Source organism: Macrotis lagotis, chromosome 2, assembly GCF_037893015.1.
Source record: "Macrotis lagotis isolate mMagLag1 chromosome 2, bilby.v1.9.chrom.fasta, whole genome shotgun sequence".
Classification (NCBI taxonomy): Eukaryota; Metazoa; Chordata; class Mammalia; order Peramelemorphia; family Peramelidae; genus Macrotis; species Macrotis lagotis.
This window is the reverse complement of record NC_133659.1, coordinates 141,119,351-141,140,160: the sequence shown is the minus strand read 5'-3', so window position 1 is coordinate 141,140,160 and position 20,810 is coordinate 141,119,351. Positions and strand designations below refer to the sequence as shown.

The window sequence follows — 20,810 nt, the reverse complement described above, 5'->3', positions numbered from 1 at the left end:
TATAATCTCAGATTTTATTTTCTAGATAAGAGACTTAAATATTCCTATTTTCCTCTATGCTTAACCAAAATAGAAGAAAGAATGGGTGTTTGTGATCACTTTTGTGTTTTAATTTGAGCAGTATTTTATTTTGTTGTTTTCTCACCTCTTAAAGAGCTTAGTGTATATTTTTGCTTATTTTGATATGAATGTAAATAGGAAGTGATTTTTAAAAATTTAGAACCTGGAGTAGCCACCTATTAGTACAAGGAAAAAATTATGATGAAATGTGCTTACTGCCCTTTCTTTGATCTAACAAGGGTTTTCCTGCTCTATACATACATGGTCACACACATATATATCCAAAAAAGTGTGTGTGTATATATATATATATATATATGTATATATATATATATGAAAACATAATACATATATGAAGTTATATATTTTAAAACATTTCTATTAATATACATGTATATGTATATAATATACATGTATATGTATATAATACACACACACATATATATATATTTATATATATATACATATACATAGCTACATAGAGAGACAGAAGGCAGGTTCCTTTAGGCAAACCAAAAAGAAGACACATTGGCATAATTTATAAAGGGAGCAGAACTTCTGATCTCTTTAACCAGTGTTGATGTTGCTGTTGTTTTTCCTTGCAACCGTAAGCCCTGGATTTTGATAAAAACTGCCTGAAAAATGGAAGTTAATGATCCCTGCTCATTTGATTACAATAGCACTTAGAAATTCTATCAGAGTGCCTAATATTTTTAGGATAGTCTTATCTCAAAATTTAGAAGTGATATTCTTTTCCCTTATGTGGGTTTATTATTATTATTATTATTATTATTATTATTATTATTATTATTATTATTATTATTTATGTCATGATAACTTCCAAAGTCTGTGGCATATTCAGACCCTACATTTTACAAATGAGAAAACTGAGACATAATGAAGTTAAGTGACTTGCTGAAAACCGCACACACATAAATATGCAAAATAAATTTACATATATAAATATACATATTTAGTGCCACCTTTGAGCCTTTTTTATTTGCTACTTTTCTAAAGAAACTTGAAGATCCAATTGGGGTTTTTTTGTTTTTGTTTTTTAGGTTTTTTGCAAGGCAATGGGGTTAGGTGACTTGCCCAAAGCCACACAGCTAGGTAATTATTAAGTGTCTGAGGTCGGATTTGAACTTCAGTACTTCAGACTCCAGGGCTGGTGTTCTATCCACTGTGCAACCTAGCCACCCCACCCAATTGGGTTTTAATGTGGGAACCAAAGACCCAAGGCAATATCATTCCCTTTTTTGTTCCCATTTGTTTTTCTTTCTTTGAAAGTTGCAAAGGTCATGACATTCCTAAATTTTCAAACAACTCTTAGTTTTAGATTAATTCTTTGAACACTGAATTAAGAATACATTGTGCTATATTACATAGTCTATCAAACCAGGGATGCTAAAGATAGATACATGAATAATATTTTGGCATAAAGTTATGAAAAATGTGCTTACATTATACTTGTTAAATATTGGAGCAACTACATTGTTTTAGATTCTATAAAAACAGGTAATTTAGGTTTTGCCTTATATTATTAATTACAACAATGCATGAGAAGAGAGAAAAAATAAAGCATCTAATGGTGAAATCTATCCCCTCATTGATTGCCATATTGATTTCATCATCTGGTTAGTCAGAAATAGGTATGATGTTACTTCCTCATCACTATGTGTGTGTGTTTCTTGCAGATGGATACAGTGTTGATAGAGTGTAAAAAACATTGATATTAGAAACAAAACACCTTAATTCAAATCTTAGCTTTGAGGTTCCCCTAACTTGATAAGACTGAGCAAATTTCCTAATGTTTCTAGAGTTCATTTGCCTCATTTGTAAAATTTAGATAATAACACTACTTATCTCAAAGCCATTATATAAATCTAAATTGTTCATTAGTAATACACCTTAAGTTGTGGATAGCATGTGATTCATTTTGGTAGAAACATAACTTACCTAAATATATATTTATGTTTATTATCTCAGGTTTATAATAGAATTTAAAGTTTAGGGGCAGCTAGGTGGTGAGTGGATAGAGCACTGGGTCCTGGAGTCAGGAGTACCTGAGTTCAAATCTGGCCTCAGACACTAAATAATTGCCTGACTATGTGACCTTGGGCAAGTCACTTAATCCCATTGCCTTCTCTACCTCAAATAAGTTAAAAAATTAAAATAAATTTAAAAAATTTAATTTAAAAATAAATTTAATTTAATTTAAATACTTTTTTTAAAATTTAAAGTTTAGTTTCTTAATTAATTCTAATTAACATTGGTATGTTAAATGACAGAAGATGATCAAAGAGAGAAAGAATGTTGAAATAAAACATCTGTCAACAAAATCACATGGAGTTTGCCTATTATGTTAAAAGTACATGGGATATACTTACCCAATGAGAGTCTTCTTTGGCTTGCATATTTGCTTTGAATAGAGCCTTGAACCTGAGTTGGGGGACAATGAGGCCTAAAATAAGAACAAGAATCAAAACAAGTTGTTAAACAAAATTGAAAAGCCAATGAATTCAGGAATTAACACCACTGAAGGACAGAACCAGAAAAAAAATCTCTTCAAATTATTAGGGTCCAAAGCACCCAAACTTGCTTTTAAGGCCAATAGGGTGGGCAATTAAGATCAATAATCTGTGAACATATTACATTGGCAAATTATCATAATGTTGCAGTTGTTTTGTTCCATTTAAGAATTATGGAGAGCCAGGGTCAGAGAGGGGAGGTGAAGTATGAAACAAGCCAAGAGTTTCTACCTGGGCCAAGAAGACAGGCCAGGAACAAAGTGAGTAGCCAGGAAAACCCTGACAGGTTGCAATGTGGTTTCTTTTGGACAACTGGATCCTTTTTAATTACTGTGAGATATCAAATATCCCATTTCCTATCAGCAAATTGTATCTCTTTGCCATTTTTAAAAAAGTTTGAGCATAAGTTTCCCAAATGAAAAGGAATATCTGATGCCAGCCATTTGGAATAGAGTTGTCATTCCTGGGATATGGTCAGTGACAATGTCTTTAGTTGTCTGTGGAATGTTGTTGGATGACTGAGAAGTCTGCTTGCCAACCAGAGTTGTGGTTTAGCCTGTCCTGAAACTTAGTGTTATGAGTATGTGAAGTTGGTGGTATAAATAAAGCTGCAGCCCTCCTTCAATGGAGGTAGACTAAAAAGTGAGATAACCTTTTACTCTTCAAAATCCCACATGTTGTACTTTTTCCTTTTTTTAATACAGGAAGGCAGTGATTTGCAATGTCTACTGCTCTCATGAAAGGTTTGTAGACATTTAGGAGCATTACTACTGGTCTAATTTTGATTCTCATTGAATCAAAGACTATTACTATGACCAAAATTTGAAATGTTATTTAATACACAATAATATACTTAAGCAATTTGGCTTTGTTTCTTAGGTCCCAAGAGTGTTTCTTCTTAGTCGTAGTAGTTTTGTCCCAGCTTCTTCACCCCAATTTTCAAAATTCTTTTTAATCTTTTCTTACTTCAAATGCCATTTTGAGTGTATGGTGATATTATATACTATGGGTAAAAGAATTTTCAAACAGTTTTTCTTAAAGTTTTAATTATAAAATAGTTACACAAAGTTTGAGAAGCAATTAAATATATAATTTCATTGATCTTCTTAATCTTTGAGGTAGAGAAGGCAAGTATATTGTCTATATTTTACAAATTAAATGATGAATACAGAAAATTAGTGACAGTCCAGATTAGAACTTAAGTATCCTAATATACAGTTATTTGCTCATTCATTCATTTATGGATTCATGAGTTCAACAATGTACTAGGCACCATTTTAAAATACTGAAGGAGTTACAAAGTTTAACTAGAACAAAATTCTTGCCCTTGTGGAGTCTCTAGCCCATTTGAGACATTGGTCATATTATACACACACACACACACACACACACACACACACACACACACACACGTCAACTTGCAAAATCAATTGAGATCTGAAAAAAGGAAGCTGTGATTTACTTAGAAGGGCAGGGAAGGCGGCAAATCTGGCTTCATGGAAACAATGATTTAAATTTGATTTTATAAGATAATAAAAATCAAAATGGATGGAATAGAGAACAATGAGCAAATCCACGGAACTGACAAAATAACTAATGTGCATGTGTTCTGGGGTAGTGAGTAGTTCTCCCATTTGGAATACTGAATGAAGGGAGATAATATGAACCAGCAGAGACTGATACAAAACTGATGCTTAATAAATACTTGTTGGTTGATTGACAAGAATGAAAGGTTAGAGTGACTTCAAAGAATAGGTAATGCCAGGCAAAGGTTTGAATTTTATTCAGTTAATATAGAGCTCCTAAAATGTGGCAAAACTCTATCTATCTATCTATCTATCTATCTATCTATCTATCATTCATCTACTACCTACCTATCTATTGACCTATCAATCTATCAGTCTATTTGATCTATTTAAAGTGATTCTTCAGAAAGTTATCTGTGGGCTGTCTTTCAGGATACATGTCAGAAAGTGTTAAGTGAGGACAGATTATTGGATAATTTTATTAGTCCAATTTGGTATTACCAAACCAGAATTAGGATGATGAAAGTGGAAACAGAGAGGAGAAAATCACTTCAAGAGATGTGTAGAGACAAAAGGTAACTAATTAGATATAATATTTAAGAATAGGGGAAATGACTTCAGGATTTTGCAGGATGAATAAGGATAACCATAAAAGAAACTGAGATAAGAAAGAGCAATAGGGCTAGGGAAACATTTTATATCAGTAGTTGTACAAGTTGATCTGGAGGTAAAGTGGAGCATCCAGGTGGTGGCCTGGAAGAAGTTCAGGGTGCAGATCCAGTGTCATTTCCATTACATATTGATCAAACTAAGCAGAATCCTGAGATGAAATTTTACCTAGATTATTCCTTCCAAGTATATTATTCCATTCCTAATATAGTATTCCAGTCTGAAAGTTCAAGTTTAATTTATCTCTTTTTAGTAATTATTCTCCTTCTCTTATTTTCCTGCTTGTGCTAAGTGTTTTTGGCTGCTCTATATGGTCCTTGAGTGTGCTGCATACCACCTGGGATATGGTCCCTTACTCTGTGAGAATCAGTGGCTTTTCACATTCTGAGATTTTGCTTTAGAATTCACCTTTACCTAATCTCTGTAGTTAATTCTTCTTATCTTGCTCTGCTCAGAGGGGCTTTAACTAACTGGATCTGGACTTTTATTCCTGAAGACTCTGTGGCATGAGTCAATGCCAGTTGTTTCAGAGGAAAACAATGTGTTTCTTCTGAGGTTGTATATTGAAGTAGAAGAGTTGTAGCAGAGTTTTAGAGATCAAGGTTCCAGTCTTGACTTTGCTATGGGGCCCAAAGTATATTAGTAAAGAAATGACTGTTTTTTGTTTAAAAAAATAAAGAATTATTCCTTAAAACAAGACAAAGCAAAACAGTGTTAAGTGCTTTTTAGCTCCCTATTTGACTCAGTGTGACATTTCTGGTTTTGATTTTAAAACTGCATATATTTTTGATATGGCCTCCCAGTTCTCCAGTCACCCCAATCTTCTGCACTATCTATTCTTTTAACATTGTTCAGTGTATGAATAAATCCTTCTCTTTAGCAAGGTCTCTTTTTGTATAAGAAAATATGATAACCCTATTTATATATTTATATCACCTATTTGCTATATTGTAATATTGAATAATATTGATTATGCTGAAAATTACATAATCATCTTATTGATCTTGACTTTAGTCACTCAAACAGAAATCATTTCATTCCTGCATTATTCTCAAAAAGTACCACCATGTGCATGGTGTGAAGGGAGGATGGAGGATGTGGAGTAGAATAATATGGAGTATAAATTATGAATTGAATCTTGATTAATGGTGTCAAACACAAATGGGTAGTTAAAGAAATCTAGATAGATGTGGAGACTTGTTAAGATTTAATGGTGAAAAAAGAAAGAAATTAATAAATATCTAATGGAAAAACATAGTAGGAGAGATGAATTACTGGATGAAAAGTGGGAAGATAGATTAAGCATTTATTAGGCACACAATATTTATTTATTTTTGTAACTCAGGTTCCTTACCTATAAACTGAGAGGACATTGGATCAGATGACCTTTAAGCTTCCTTCTCTGTCTAAATTTATGATCCTATGAGTTAAATTTTAGATATACAGTACCTGTGTGGATGGCAAAGCATCAGATATAAATGAACAGTAGAAATTTGTAGATATGAAATTGGTCTCTGAGTGAGAAGGGCTAATGATGTAGACTTAACTCATCTGCTTGAAAAGAGAGTTGGAACTCTGGAAGTAAGTTCTCAGAGTAAGAGGTAGAACTATCAGTCACTGAATCTTGGGACGAATGGCTGTATTTAGGATTTAGAGAGAATCATAAGATCACAGATTTTGAGTGAGAATACATGTAGTCCAACTATCTCATTCTATAGTTGAGAAAATGAACCCATAGCAGTATAGAATGACATTCTTCTGAATTCAATCAAAGTGTTATTAGCTCTTCATGTGCTTCTGTGATTCACAGTCTAAAAATGAACTCATTCTTTTCCCCCAAATACTTCCTCTACTCTAAACTTCATTATTTTTGCTGCCCACCCATTGTGAGCTTGACCTTTTTTCTTCCTCATATCTAACAAATTTCAAATTCTTATTCATTCTATCTCTGCACCATATTTTCCATAACAAAAAAAAAAAACTACTCTGGGAAGCTTAGTGGAATGAACACTAAATTTAGGGTCACAGAATCAAGTTTGAATACTACCTCAGTTACTTATTTAACTGTGTGACCCTGAGCAAGTAATTTAATCTTTGTCTGCTTTGGTTTCCTCATGTAAAATAAAAATAATAATAGCATTTAACTCCCGGGATTGTTGAAAGGAAAAAAAAAGATAACATATGTAAAGTATTTTGCAAATCTTAAAAATTAGCTATCATCATCTCTTGAATTTAAAAATAACTCGGTGAAAGGGATAGGGAAAAGTCAGTGAAGAGAATAGTAATCTGTATAGACTGATTCCAGTGATGTCATTTAGCATCTGTATAACATTGGTCTTTCCTAAGATAGGGACAATGTGTGTGTGTGTGTGTGTGTGTGTGTGTGTGTGTGTGAGAGAGAGAGAGAGAGAGAGAGAGAGAGAGAGAGAGAGAGAGAGAGAGAGACTGAGACTCTGTTGGGCTCAGGAATAAATTTGGCATATAGTTTGTTTACTAACACTGGGGCCGTTCAGCAACCAGGCAATTTTTAATAGTCATTTAGTCTACTGACAAAATCTTTAGTTTCCTTTATATATTGAAGCTTTTTCCCCCCCAAAAATGTCTTCTATGTCTTGGGCTGAAGTAGTTTTGTAGTTTGTCTGATGTTGTTAGATCTTCTAGAGATTTGATTACTAGTCTTTTGTTGTTTCTCATTTTAATGGCGACGATAGTCTGTAGCCTGTAGGCCTAGACTTTTGCCTAGTATGATTCCTTTCCCTTAATTTTCACTGTGGGAATTACTTTAGGCACATATGCTAATGGGCATGTTTAGTGAATTAGGACTATATTGTGTTACTTTATAAGTACCTTATTTAGAAGGTGAAGTAAGTGAATGGGAACCTAAGCAATTTCACTCTCACCACAGTCCCCTCTTCCCTACCTCCCAAAATGGTATATACAAAAGAAGGCTAAACAAAATTAGTGATGCCTATTTCTGTTTAACACATCAGTGGGCTCTTGTAGAATGGCAGTTTTTGAGAAAATAAATTGGAGGGTTGCTTTTTTCATCTCTTTTTTTTGTATTCTCTATTACCAACTTCAGTCCAGAAATGATAGATTTGATACTCTCCTTTGTTTTAGTAATTATAGGGTTCTTTATAGGAAGGAAGGAAAGAAGAAAAGAAGGAAGGAAGGAAGGAAAGAAAGAAGGAAGGAAGGAAAGAAAAAAGAAAGGAAGAAGGGAGTTGCCCCTGGAGAAAGGATTGATTCTTTTGGAATTGGGTATTTCTTTAAAATATTCAGGAAATTGTTTTTAAGTATGATATTTACATTATTTTGTAATTTATTGACTTCATATTTAAAAAAACTTATCTGGTCCATTGATTGGATTAATGCTAAATACATTCATACTTAAACATATATATGCATTTATAAATATGTAAGCATGCATATATAGCCTTATAGTGTTTTTTCTTTGCTTATTTAGTCATTAATAAATAGAAACAAATGGGCAGCCAGGTGGTACAGTGGATAGAGTGCTGTACCTGACATCAGGAAGACTCATCTTCCTGAGTTCATATCTGGCCTCAGTCACTTTCTAGCTGTGTGATCCTGGGCAAGCCACTTAACTTTGCACCATTTAACCATCTATAAACTGAAATGGAGAAGGAAATGGCAAACCCTTTTAGTATCTCTGCCAGGACTACCTCAAAGGGGGTCATGAAGAGTTGAACACCATAGAACAACAAAAAATAGGCACAATAAAGTCAATCAACACAGATATCTGAAACTAACAGCTTAAACAAAATACAACAAAATAAAAACCTCCAATTTTCTTTTTTTATATTATAATATTATATGATGCTACCTAAGCTTCCTCACCTAGAATAATTTGGACCTCATTTACAGGGATATTACATGACTAAAGTATTAAACCTATGTGTATATTTGTGTTGAAATGTCATACAGGAGATGCTAAAGTGGAATGAAACATAATTTTAATTCAAAGCACCTCAGTTGAAATTCTAGGTGTACTACTTTACTGGCAGTTCACTTAATCTCTCTGGATTTCAATTTCCTCAACTATAAAAAATGCAGGGAATGGACTCAATTACCTTCAGCATAGATCTACCATCCCTAGCTCTATGATCCTGTGTTTGCTGCTATTCAGGATGTTGCAAACAAGAGTAGCTGACATAGTGGGGCTGGCATTGTAGGCATTCATTACTGTAAAGTTAATGTTCATATCAAGGATTCTGGGTGAGGTTCAATTTGGGAAGAGAGAAGTATTTATAGGACAGTTTCTCCATTGAGGTTTGTAATGAACATCTCTGCCCTGTTCCTTGCAAACAAACAAAAACGAAGGTAAAGGGAGAGAATAGTGGAGCAGAGTAATATAAGAGAAAAATCATATGAGTACTAAATATTGACCACTTCACAATGTTGCCTATTGTCTCGTCTCCTGATTTTGATTTGTATTTAGGTTCCCAAAAGCTCTAAATCTAACTTTGGTAACATTCCCCTACTTACATTTTTAGGTACCTCCATAATGATTGATTTTCTTACTACTTTCCTTTCTCTTCTGTTAGTATCTCAATATTGTGTCTATAGAGCCCCTTTTCTCTTCAATATTTCCTTTCTAGAAGGATAATTTATTATACATTAATACTTCCATTTTTCTCACAACTAACTCACCTTTTAGTGCCTTGCACTATGAATTCCATTCCAAAGATTTTAGTTAACTGGCTGATTTAAAGATTACTTTTCCTCTAAGTCAAATGAGCTCATCATTTCTTAATTATAGCATGATAGAATCATAGATCTAGAACTGGAAGGCACACTAAAGGCTATGTTACACCCATATACATGTATAGGGTATCCTCTATGTCTTTAACATACTTGAACATATTTGCTAGTTCAAATATTTTTCATGCAAGTATTCTTCCTTGTTATCTTCCTATAAAGACAGGTTGCCTAGTAGATGGAACCATCTGATCTGGGGTCAGGAAAACCTAGACCTCAGAGAACTAGCTGTGTGACCCTTGCCAAATTACATTTAACTTTTTTCTGCCTCAGTTTTCTAAACTGTAAAATAAGAAAGGGCCTTGAGAACCTCTATCTTTGGTACATTGAGCCTATATCTCTTAATTCATTCGTTACCTGGAATATATAACATACATGAATAGTTCAGATTAAACAGATGCTCAAATAAAAGGGGGGAGGGCATTATAAACAACACACATATATGTACATATATGTATATATATATATATATATATAGTGTCTCTTGAGATTAAATTGATTTTAATTTAATTACTTTAACAAAGTATATAAGAATGAAGAGCCACTTTTTAAAATTAGGGAGAAATTTCAAAAGAAGAAATTGCTGTGTTCTGTTTTCCTGAAGTTAGATTTTCATGAGAGGGAAACTTTTTTTTTCATGGAGTGACTTTGGTAGACTTCAAACTCAAGTAGCTTTAAAAATTAGCAACAACTTCCTCAGTGAAACTCAGAGATCTAATTACATTTACTAAAAAACCACAGAATAAGTTTGCCATAGATTTTTATGCTTACTTTAGCAAAATCTGTATAAACTGAGAAAGGTACTGAAGAACATTACCCCTTCCCTAGAAGAGGCTTTTTAACCTTAAATTGCACAAAGGAGTTATGGTATTGTGGTTGATCATGAATTTTTTTTTCTTCTTCCCCCCCCCATGAGAACCAAGAAAGCAATTATTGCAATTACAAATATTGTTTCGCTTTGTGACTTTGTATGACAGATGGCTAAGATTATTTTATTAGTTCTCTGATTGACCCAATTTCAACCAAAAAAATTAAAGCTTGGTGGGCAATTATGATAGCTGTTAAGGCAGCTGTCACTTCTGGTAATTTGACCTTAACTGTTTTTCTTTTCCCCAAGTGTTTTTCTAAGCAGCTGTAAAACAAAACATCAGAGAGTTAGTTAAAACTTGGAAAAAACAAACAAACTTGAAGTGTCATGAATATAGCCTACTTCTGGGATAAAGGAAACTTATAAGCTGGACTTATTAGTGAAAAGTGTGTGTGTATATGTGTATATAAACTATATGTTTATACAAATTTACTTATTCACAAGTAAACCCATTTACATTAACCTTATTTTTGCTCTATAGAGACTTCATTATTGTTTTAGGAAAACTTAATTGGAGTTCTTGGGGGAAGCATTTTGAAACCTGATAAATTCATAGGTTTAGTAGATAGAACTCAATTATTTATCTTTAAAGTTCCAATCAAAATGTATGAAGAATAAAAAAATAGTGATACGTAAGAAAATAGATTCTAAATCTAATATGTAGGTAAAGTCATGAGGCAATAACTTGATAGGATATTTTTTTTTGCTGACTTGTCCAATGTTTCAAGTATTCACATTAAAAATAACTTTTTGTTACTACTCAAGCATCATCCCATCATGGATAATATTTGAGGTCCTGAAGAATAAACCAATTACCTAGATGATTGAGATGATACTTGTTGATAATCCACTCCATTGAGAGAATAGGAAGAAATTCTGAATTAAATTACTGAGTTATATAAATGTTTAATGGTTCTAGAAACAGCAAATCTCTTTAAATATAACGTAGGATTTTGTATGATTTTACATGTATAAATAATATCATTTGTCTTCTCTATGGGTATACAGGGGATAGAATTTAGAATTTAAATCTTAAAAAAGAATGTTAAAATAAATACATATTATTAAAAATAAACATATGACAGTGAGTCCTTTATATTTTAAGCACTGGCACAAAAGTGTTTCTTTGCTAGATTGGGAAGCATTATTGCAAAATAATAAATCAATCATAAGTTTGGATTTCATATTAATTTCTGAATTTTTTTCATTTCCCCCCTTTTATCTTGAATAGGTTGTCAAATTATTAAGCAACAAAAGATCACAAGCAGTTGGAATATTAATGTCAAGTCTTCATTTGGATATGAAAGACATACAGCATGGTAAGTAGAGACAAATTCAGCTTTTAAGAAAGCATGTCAGGATAAGTAATATCATTTTTATGTCATTGTATATCAACTAACCTTTGTCAATAATTTTACATTAATATTATTGGATTATGTATTTATGTTTCTGATAAATGGTATTAACTTGCCCTATGAAAGACTTTTTGCTTTTTTTGCAAGAACATTTTGTGGGTGTGTTGTTTAACTTTGTTGTCGTTAACTTGCTAAGAGCCTGATTTCATCTTTCATCGTGAGTCTTTTTTAAAGAGGGAAAAGAAAATGGGCAGAAGAAAAGGAGAAATAATTTCTCTTTCCTTTGAATTAATCAGGTAACATATAAATTATTATATTCGCTTTTGGTCTCCACGATTTCAACAGATTGCTAGTGATATTCAGAGGGAGGAAAAATGGAGTTTAGAAGCTATACTGTATGCGGAATGATTAAAGGATATAAGGAAATTAGCTTGGAGAAAAAAAGAGCACCGTACCTTTGAATATTTGAAAGAATCCCATGTAAAAGAGAAAATATAGAATAGATGGGACCTCAGTTGTCTTGTTCTCATGTGTTTTTTGAGAGCAGAACAAAAGTAAATGGGTGGGATTTATAAGAATGCATGTTTTAACTTTATATCCGAAAGAACATTTTAATATTTAGAATTGTGCATCAGCAGATTAGGACACCTCATGCAGCAGAAGCAGTCAGTTTTCCATCCCTGGAAATATTTAAGCCATTGCTGGACTTTATCAGGAATGTTGGGAGGGGATTCCTGCAGTGGAAAGAGGATTGAACTAAATAACCTCTAATGTCCCATTTGATTTTAAAATTTTATGTTATGAATTGGAAATCCTTCTGTAGAAGTGAAGAAGTGACTCATAGTCAGCAAAGGAAAGTTATCCATTATAATTGTGGGGGAATTTTCATAGCATTTTTATTTTAAGGACCTGGCTGTATTTACCAAGTATCTAGAAATAGGCACAATGCAAACTTCTTGGCTGTTTACTATAGCAAGAATACATTGCTGTTTCAAACAAGCATCACAGATGGTCTGTAAGTATTAACCACTTTATGTTATGACTAGTGATCCACACACATGGAAGCAGTAATTTCATGACCTTTTGTAATTTCTTTTATGTTGTTTTTTAACTTAAACCTTTAATTGGGTTTATAAAATAGTTTCTATGTTTAGTGTTAGGGACATTTTTATAAGTTCTAAAAGGTTTTTCCTTTAATATCTTTATAATTGACTTTTAACCTTATTTAATTCATAATTAGCAAATAAAAACTAAGTATTTCTTTGCCTATCTCCATCACATTCATCCTTAAGGATATCAGTGCACAAAGGTGAAGAGAGGAATTAAATTTATAGTCAGAAAGTCCCTTAAGCTACCCAAAGTCTCAGAATAGATTTAAAGCAGATTGGACTGTCTTGTGGAGTGCCAGCCTACCTATTAAATAAATATGGTTTCAAGTATAACACAGACTTAATAAATCATGAAAACATTTTACTGGCTTTCTAGATTACTCTCTTTTAAACAAGAATTCTCCTTGCTGGACTTAAAATATTATGTGGAATAATTCATAAATAGCACAATTTGGGTATATTCTGTCAAATGATGAGTAACTCTTAATCACAATTTAAGTTTTTATTAAATTGTTTTGATGGTGAGGAGACTTCCTCAAGCTGAAACATTTAGGGTGGTAGTCATAGAGCAAGACGCCAGTGCTGGCGCCAAGAAGTACTTGGTATTTCTAAAACTGGCAGATGTAGTCCAGTTAAGTCATAGAGTGAAATCTGAAAACAATGATATGGTCCTTTCCTTCAGTCAAATATTCAACTTGGTTTGAGTTAATAATGAGAACCTTATGAACAAAGGAGTCCGCCTAACATCTGTGTCTGTGGTAAAGCCAACACGAGTTCATTGAAAATTTGCTAGCTTAACATGCAACACTAACAATAACATGGCATGAACGTCAGTAGTTGATGGGGTCATACAGTATTATACTTAACCTTTATCCTATTAGAATAAGAAGTGTTTTCTCTTGTCTCTTCTAAAGCTTGTAAACCACTTTGCAAGGAGTGATTGTCTTAAAAGGCAATGCTATTTTGAGATAGGTTTGGCTTTTGGGGAAAGGGTTACTTTTAACTTCCAGCTTGTTTGAAGCACACTTATACATGTGAGTGAGGTATGGTTGAACTATAAATTTTCATTTAATTTGACATTAAATGGGATTAAATCATTGCCTCTTGGAAATAATGAATTTTAGACCTGAGAAGTCCTAAGAAATCATCCAATCAAACTCTTTTCACTCTATCAGTAATTCCTGTTATAGGAGCTATATGGAGTTTTTGGAAGAGGTTCTATTATGTGATTTTACTCAAAAAAGCATGCTTGGGGTTGTGACACTAGAATAGGCACCTATAAACCCATAAAAGGTGGGCACTATTGTTTTACATCATATTTCCTCTCTGAAGATACACAAAGTTTCTTTTCTTTATATTTTAGTTTTATTTTTCCAAATACATGTCATGAAAAGTCTTTCAACATTCTTCTACTTGCATATTCATAAGTAACACATTTTTCTACCACTCTCACTCTCCCCCCACCACTACCCTCCCCCCAACATTCTCAGTTATGAATAGTCCAGTAAAAGTTGAACAGTACACCAATGTTCGACATGCCTACATAATAATCATTTTGTAAATGAGGATTTAGGACCAAAGAAATCCATTGCATAGGAAGGAAAAACATAAGAGAAATTTTTAACAAAGTAGATATAGTACTCATTCAGATTCAGTGGTCATGGTTAATTTTTCCTCTGGATATGGATAACATTGTCCATAACAAGTCTGCCAGAGTTGTCCTAGATCTCTGAACTGATGAAAGGAACTTCACTCATCATAGTTGATAACACATAAAAAGCACTATAATATCAACTCAGATCCATAAGTACTGTAAAACGTTTTTACTAATAGTATGCTGAAAATCAACTAAATGAGAAATGCTGTAATACATTTATTTAACTTCAGTATTTTTGAGATAAAAATAAAAGGAAAAGGAGCAACTCAAAGTTAAATCAATTATTTTGCTTTATTTTGCCTTATTTCATAGAATTGTATTTGCTAATGGTATTATCATAATGAAAGTAATAATAGGCTAGTTTAACAAGTTCTATCTATAAACTGAATATTATTTTTTATTAAACAATACCATTCATAAGATTTACAGTAAAAATCTTTTAAAAAATTTTAATAGTTCTTTTTAATTTTAAACTTTAATGCCATAAGCCCAGTAGAATATAAGAGGATACAAAATATAAAGTAAAACATTTCCATTTGAAGAAAATGATAAATATTATATTGTGTTCAAGATTGTCCATTTTTTCTTTGTTTATTTGTATTTTTCTTTTTTTCTCTGTCATTACTTTTTTACTTTTACTTTATTTTTCCTCTTCCTCCCAAAATTTTGCAATTAAGCGCTAATATATTTGTGTTTTACATACAAATACACATACATACATATGTGTGGACATATACACACATGGATACAATATACAGAATATACACATAAGCATTGATACATATGCACATGGTCATATATATCTATGATCAAATGCATGTGTATATATATATATATATATATATATTTATAGACATATATGTTAAGCCATACTGTGTTTATTTCCATTCATCCTTGGTTTCTCTGGAGATGGATAGCATCTTCTTTCATATGTCCTTATTTTTCCATGTGGACTATTTGAAATTTGGGAAATTTCAAATTGCCTTTAGAGAACCCAAGCTTTTCTCAAAAACAAAGGTTCATTTATTTAATATCTATATTCTAATCAGTGTTGTGGTGTGGGCTCAAGTCATGAAACATTATAGGCTTATCAGAGTTAAAAATGAGTGACTCAGACCAGTGGAGCGACTCATGGCTATAGCATATAGCTCAAAGGAACTACAAAGAAGAACCTTAGTAAAGTATTTCATATGGCTGATAAAGAAAATATTTGTCTAGTAATATGTGAAAATAAAGACTGGATAGCCTCATTCAACACTGGTTGGAGAATCATGGAGAATCTTTGGATGGGTATCTATGGAACACTTACTAGGTTCAAGGGACTAGAGTAGCATGACTAGGCATGGATGAGTTGTGATAAGGCACATTTCTATTAGTAAAATGATAGACAAATGGATATTTCTAAATGTACCTTATATAAAAGAAAATGACTAAGAAAAAATATAACCACATTTATGCTGAATAGTACATATTCAGATACATGAGAGGTTAGATAATTTATTCATCATAGACAAATAAATTTGTATACACACACGCACACACATACATATATGAACAATGAAAATGCACTACACATTCATCTCAATAAATTTCTTTTTTTAAATAAATTTCTTAAAAGCAAGATTGTATCTCCTTTGTATGCTTTACCCTCCATAATATGATAGGACTGCTGCTAGACAATCATTCTATACCTCCCTAATTAGCTTACTGTCTCATTTATCACATTAGGCATCCCAAACGTTTTCATTTCTCTTCAAACTTACCATAACTCCCTTTCCCATTACCTTCTCAGCTAGGGCCTTTCCATTATATTTTACTGGGGAAAAAAATGAGACCATTCCCCAAATTCACTGAGAGCTATCCCCTTGCTTTTCATCTGATGTATTTTCTTTGATTATCAACTAATTTAGCTGTCCCACATGAAAAGGTAGTCCTTCTTCTTAAGGGAAAACCTAATTATACAAGCGATCCCACCCATGTCTCCTAGAATACTGCCACCAAATAATTCCAATTCTCTTACTTCAGTCTCTCCCTGTCTATGGACTGCTTGCTTACTGGTTATGAACATGTCCATGTCTCCTCTATCTTCAAAAAACCCACACTTCATTCTTTGAACCACACTAATTATTACCATATTCCTTTTTTCCTTTTCTGACTAAACTTGAGAAGGCCATCTACAGCAAATGCCTCCATTTTGACTCTCTCTTCTTAATTCTGCAGTTTGATTTCTGACCTCATTATTCAATTCCAAACTTCTTTCTTGAGAGCTACCAATAATATCTCTCTTCAGCAATTGTTTGACACTGTAGACCCTCCTCTTTTCCTTGACACAATCTTCTCTAGGAGTGTCCCATGGGATTTTCTATTGTGCAGTCTTCTCCCTCTATACTCATTTATTTGGTGATCTAAGAAACGTTCATGGACTCAATAATTGTCTCTTTCCTCAAGACTGTCAAATCTGCTTCTCCAACTGTAACCTCTTGGCTGATGAAAGTCTCCTTTCTCCATTTGATATCATATAGAGATTTATTTTTCCCACAATGCCCCCTCCTAAATTTTCTTACTAATTTGATAGTACCACCATCCTTCCAAACCTCTAGCTCACAACTTAGGTGAAATATCACTCCCATGTCCAAATTATTTCAAAGCCCTGTTTATTTTACCTTTGCAAAATCTGGTAAATATACCCTCTTTTCTTCTCTAAAACTGCCACTACCACCCTAGGGCAGCATCTCATCTCCTTCAACCAGGTCTTTTGCCTTCTGGTTGGTCTGCCCTGAAAATCATTCCTCCCTCTAGTCTAACATCCATTGATCACCAAAGAGATTTTCCTCAAGTACTGATTCAATCATGACCCTTACTCCCAATCATATAGAAAATCTTCTGCATTTGCATTCAGAGCCCTTCATCTCCCAACCTCCCCCCACCACGTATTCTTACACCTAATTCAAATCAACTAGTTCTTCGATCTAGTAACATTGGATTATTTGTTTTCCCTTGAATATGACACTATATGTCTCAGCTTTGGGCATTTTCACTGGCTATCTTTATATCTGGAACTCTCTCCCTTATCATTTTCTCCTGACTTCTTTCAAGTATCAGTTAAAATTCCATATTCTATAGAAAGCTTTCCCCCCAAATCTCCTAATTCTAGGGCTTTCCGCTCTATTATTTCATTATTAATCTGTCATATAGCTTTATGCATAGTTGTTTGTATGTTATCTTTTCCATTAAACCTTGAGTTTCTCAAAGAACCTCTTTTTTTTGCCTTTCTTTGTGTTCTCAGTGCTTAGCACAAAGCCTGTTATTTTGTTAGCAATTAATAAATGACAATTGACTGTTTGACTGAATATTTACATTTTATTTACTTTTTTAGGAATTTGGGAGGAAGATTGAGTAATATGGTAATTCTCTAGTTATTTGGAGAGTCAGAAGGCGTTAATAAGAATTAACTGAATAATATGATGAGGTTACATGATGGGCTTGTTTTGGGCCCTTAATTGTATAGAAACTTCTTTCTTCCTCAACCCTTCTCCCTAGTGATAAACAGTAAAGAAGTGAGTGGGATGTGAGCTGATACAGCAATAACAGTAGAAAGGTGATACAGACTTGGCAGTTATAAAGTATTCTTTCAGGCTCTACAAAGGATGAGCTAACTGTGGCAACAGAGTCAAAGATTTGTTTCAGAAAAACATACACTATCAGGATTTCCAGTTTTCACTGCCTGGCAAAGTTCCTGAATCTTCAACTAAAGGCTGATCCTACTGAATAGTGTGACTTGAACTATAGTTCCAAGCTATAGTGTATTGGCTGGTCCTTTGTTTTTTTCAGAAAAGGATTGACTGTGGAAGTTTTAAAAAAGTGAATTGTGCATTTTCTGAGAAGGTTTTAAAGCAGCCTATAGATCATTTGGGGGCTGCTCTAGTCTGGAAGTAGCTATGGGAGTGAAGCTCTGGTGCATATGTTTTATTTTGTATTGCTTTGTTTCCTCTATTGATTCTATGCCAAGAGTAAAATGCTAGCTACAATAATGAAAATTTTTTTGTTTCTATTCCTTTGGAGAGATATCCCCATTATGCAAAGATCATTAGGGCTCAGTGGAATTCTTCAGCTCCAAAGAAGAGATTGGATTATCCAGACTTTGGAATTCAGGAGTTGATTTTGATTGAGTGAATAATCTATGTTCATGATACAGCTCATAGATGTGGTAACTAAACAAAAAAATGGACCTAAGAGAAAGGACTGCATGTTTTCTGTGAACTCTAATGAGATGGACAGTAATCTCTCCAGGCAGTAAAGTGGATTATTAATTGATGTCTTATTAGGGAGATTACCTAATGCTAGATCATTCTTATTGAAAACAGTAGCTATTAATATTACCTAGCAATTAAAATTATGTATCTTCACTTGAGAAAAAAAATTGATTTGGGTGCATAGAGGGATGATTGGTTGACTCAGATTATTCTAGGATTTTTTAGTTCTACTATATGTATTTAGCTTCTCTCCAAATTCAGATACTATGACACAAAGAAAGCAAAAAATAACAACAAAAGCCTTGGATTTTTCCATGTTCTGTAACTTTGAGTTATTTAGGCAATATAGGCAATGTGGGGAGTAGTTTCTCCAGCTTTCCAGAATCTCTTTTATTTTTAGGTACTTTGATAAATATCATAAACCTAGAAGATTATATGGATACCTGGGCTGAAATTGAAACTAACTGAAATGTGGAAAAGTGACTCTCTTAAACATTTAAAATTTGTTTCCCATCTAAGGAGAGTTCAAACCACAGGGTGGCACTCTGAGTCTGGGGGACTGGGTAGGACCCTTGGGGGAGTTACCTTTAAGGAAGGAGAGTCATCTCATTGATAGAATACTTGGAGTCTTTCATTTTTTTATATTCTGAGGATAAAATAAAACCTGCTCTTTAAGACATTATTTAATAGTGAGTGCCTACACAAGAGCTGAGAACTATTATACCCACATATGAAGATCTAATCACAAGTTAATTTTAGCAATATTTCTTTTACTTTCCTATTTAGATATATTTCTCTGAGAGAAAAATGAATCAAAGAAGTAGTTTTTTGAAAGGTTCCTAGGACTGAAAGAAGTCCAGGGAACCCTAGATACCTAGATGCTTGGATAATAGATTATGGGTTTCTCTATTTCTCTCTCTCTCTCTCTCTCTCTCAATCTGTCTCTGTCTCTGTCTCTATCTCTATATCATATCTATATCTATATATCTATATAATTTCTTAGAGGAGAAAAGGAGAAACCATAAATATAAATACATACATACATATATGTATAATATATATAAAACCCTTGCAAATAATATTTAGTAGCTTAATATCATGTACATTTTCTGACTTGTTTTTTGGTGGTGATTTAACTGGCAAAAGTAGACTAGATGTCTAAAACAATATCATCCTATATTAAAAGTTGTCTCATAAATATATTTTTTCATTTCATTTCATTTCATTTTCTTTTCTTTTTTTTGTTTGTATTTTTTTTTGCAAGGCAATGGGTTTAAGTCACTTGCCCAAGGTAACAGCTTTGTAATTATTAAGTGTCTGAGTCTGAATTTGAACTCAGATCCTCCTGTCTCCAGGGCCAGTGCTCTATCTACTGTGCCACCTAACTGCCCCCATTTCATTTTATTTTCCAGAAAATAAGGATTTATGTTCTTTCCCTCCCAATTTAAAAGAAATGGAAAAAAATAAAACTTGTAACAAATATGAAAAGTACCGCACTCCCAGTTATTCTTTGTTCACTTGCTTATTGGTAGTAATTCATCAGCAATTGTTTCTGTCAGTAATGAGTATGATTGAACAATTCCACAATGATTTCTTCTCTGAAATATAACTGTATGGATTATGCTGAAAGTTGCTCTGTTGGTTTGGTGGGCACTGCCATCCTTAAGGTCCCAGGTCCAGAGCTGTGAATAGTATTACTCTGAATACTCTTGGAATATATAAAACACTAGGCAAATAGGTTCATCTGTTTCTATGTCTCATGTATTTAGTCTTTCTACTGATTGATCATGCTATTATTTTTTAAGTAGCACCAGATGATAATCTTATGGTTTAATTTGATATCTAGTAAGGAATATTCTGGAAAAAAAGGGAGGAAAGGAAAAAAAAACCTCTAGATGAATTTCATTATTTTATTTCCTAATTCTGCATTTTAATCCTTTCATTGTGATGACACTAAATAAGTAATTTGTTCTATGTTATCATTTTTAATCTGTCTTACT

General features: G+C 33.0%; 1 protein-coding gene across 2 annotated transcripts in view; it reads left to right on the top strand.

Moving 5' to 3' along the window:
- Nucleotides 1–20,810, top strand: part of FMN2 (formin 2) — a 463,537-nt gene that overhangs the window by 174,345 nt on the left and 268,382 nt on the right. For both annotated transcript variants that reach the window (XM_074222920.1, XM_074222919.1), the window contains exon 7: nt 11,668–11,755. In XM_074222920.1, the coding sequence (XP_074079021.1) occupies nt 11,668–11,755 (88 nt within the window). The remainder of the gene's footprint in view (nt 1–11,667; nt 11,756–20,810) is intronic.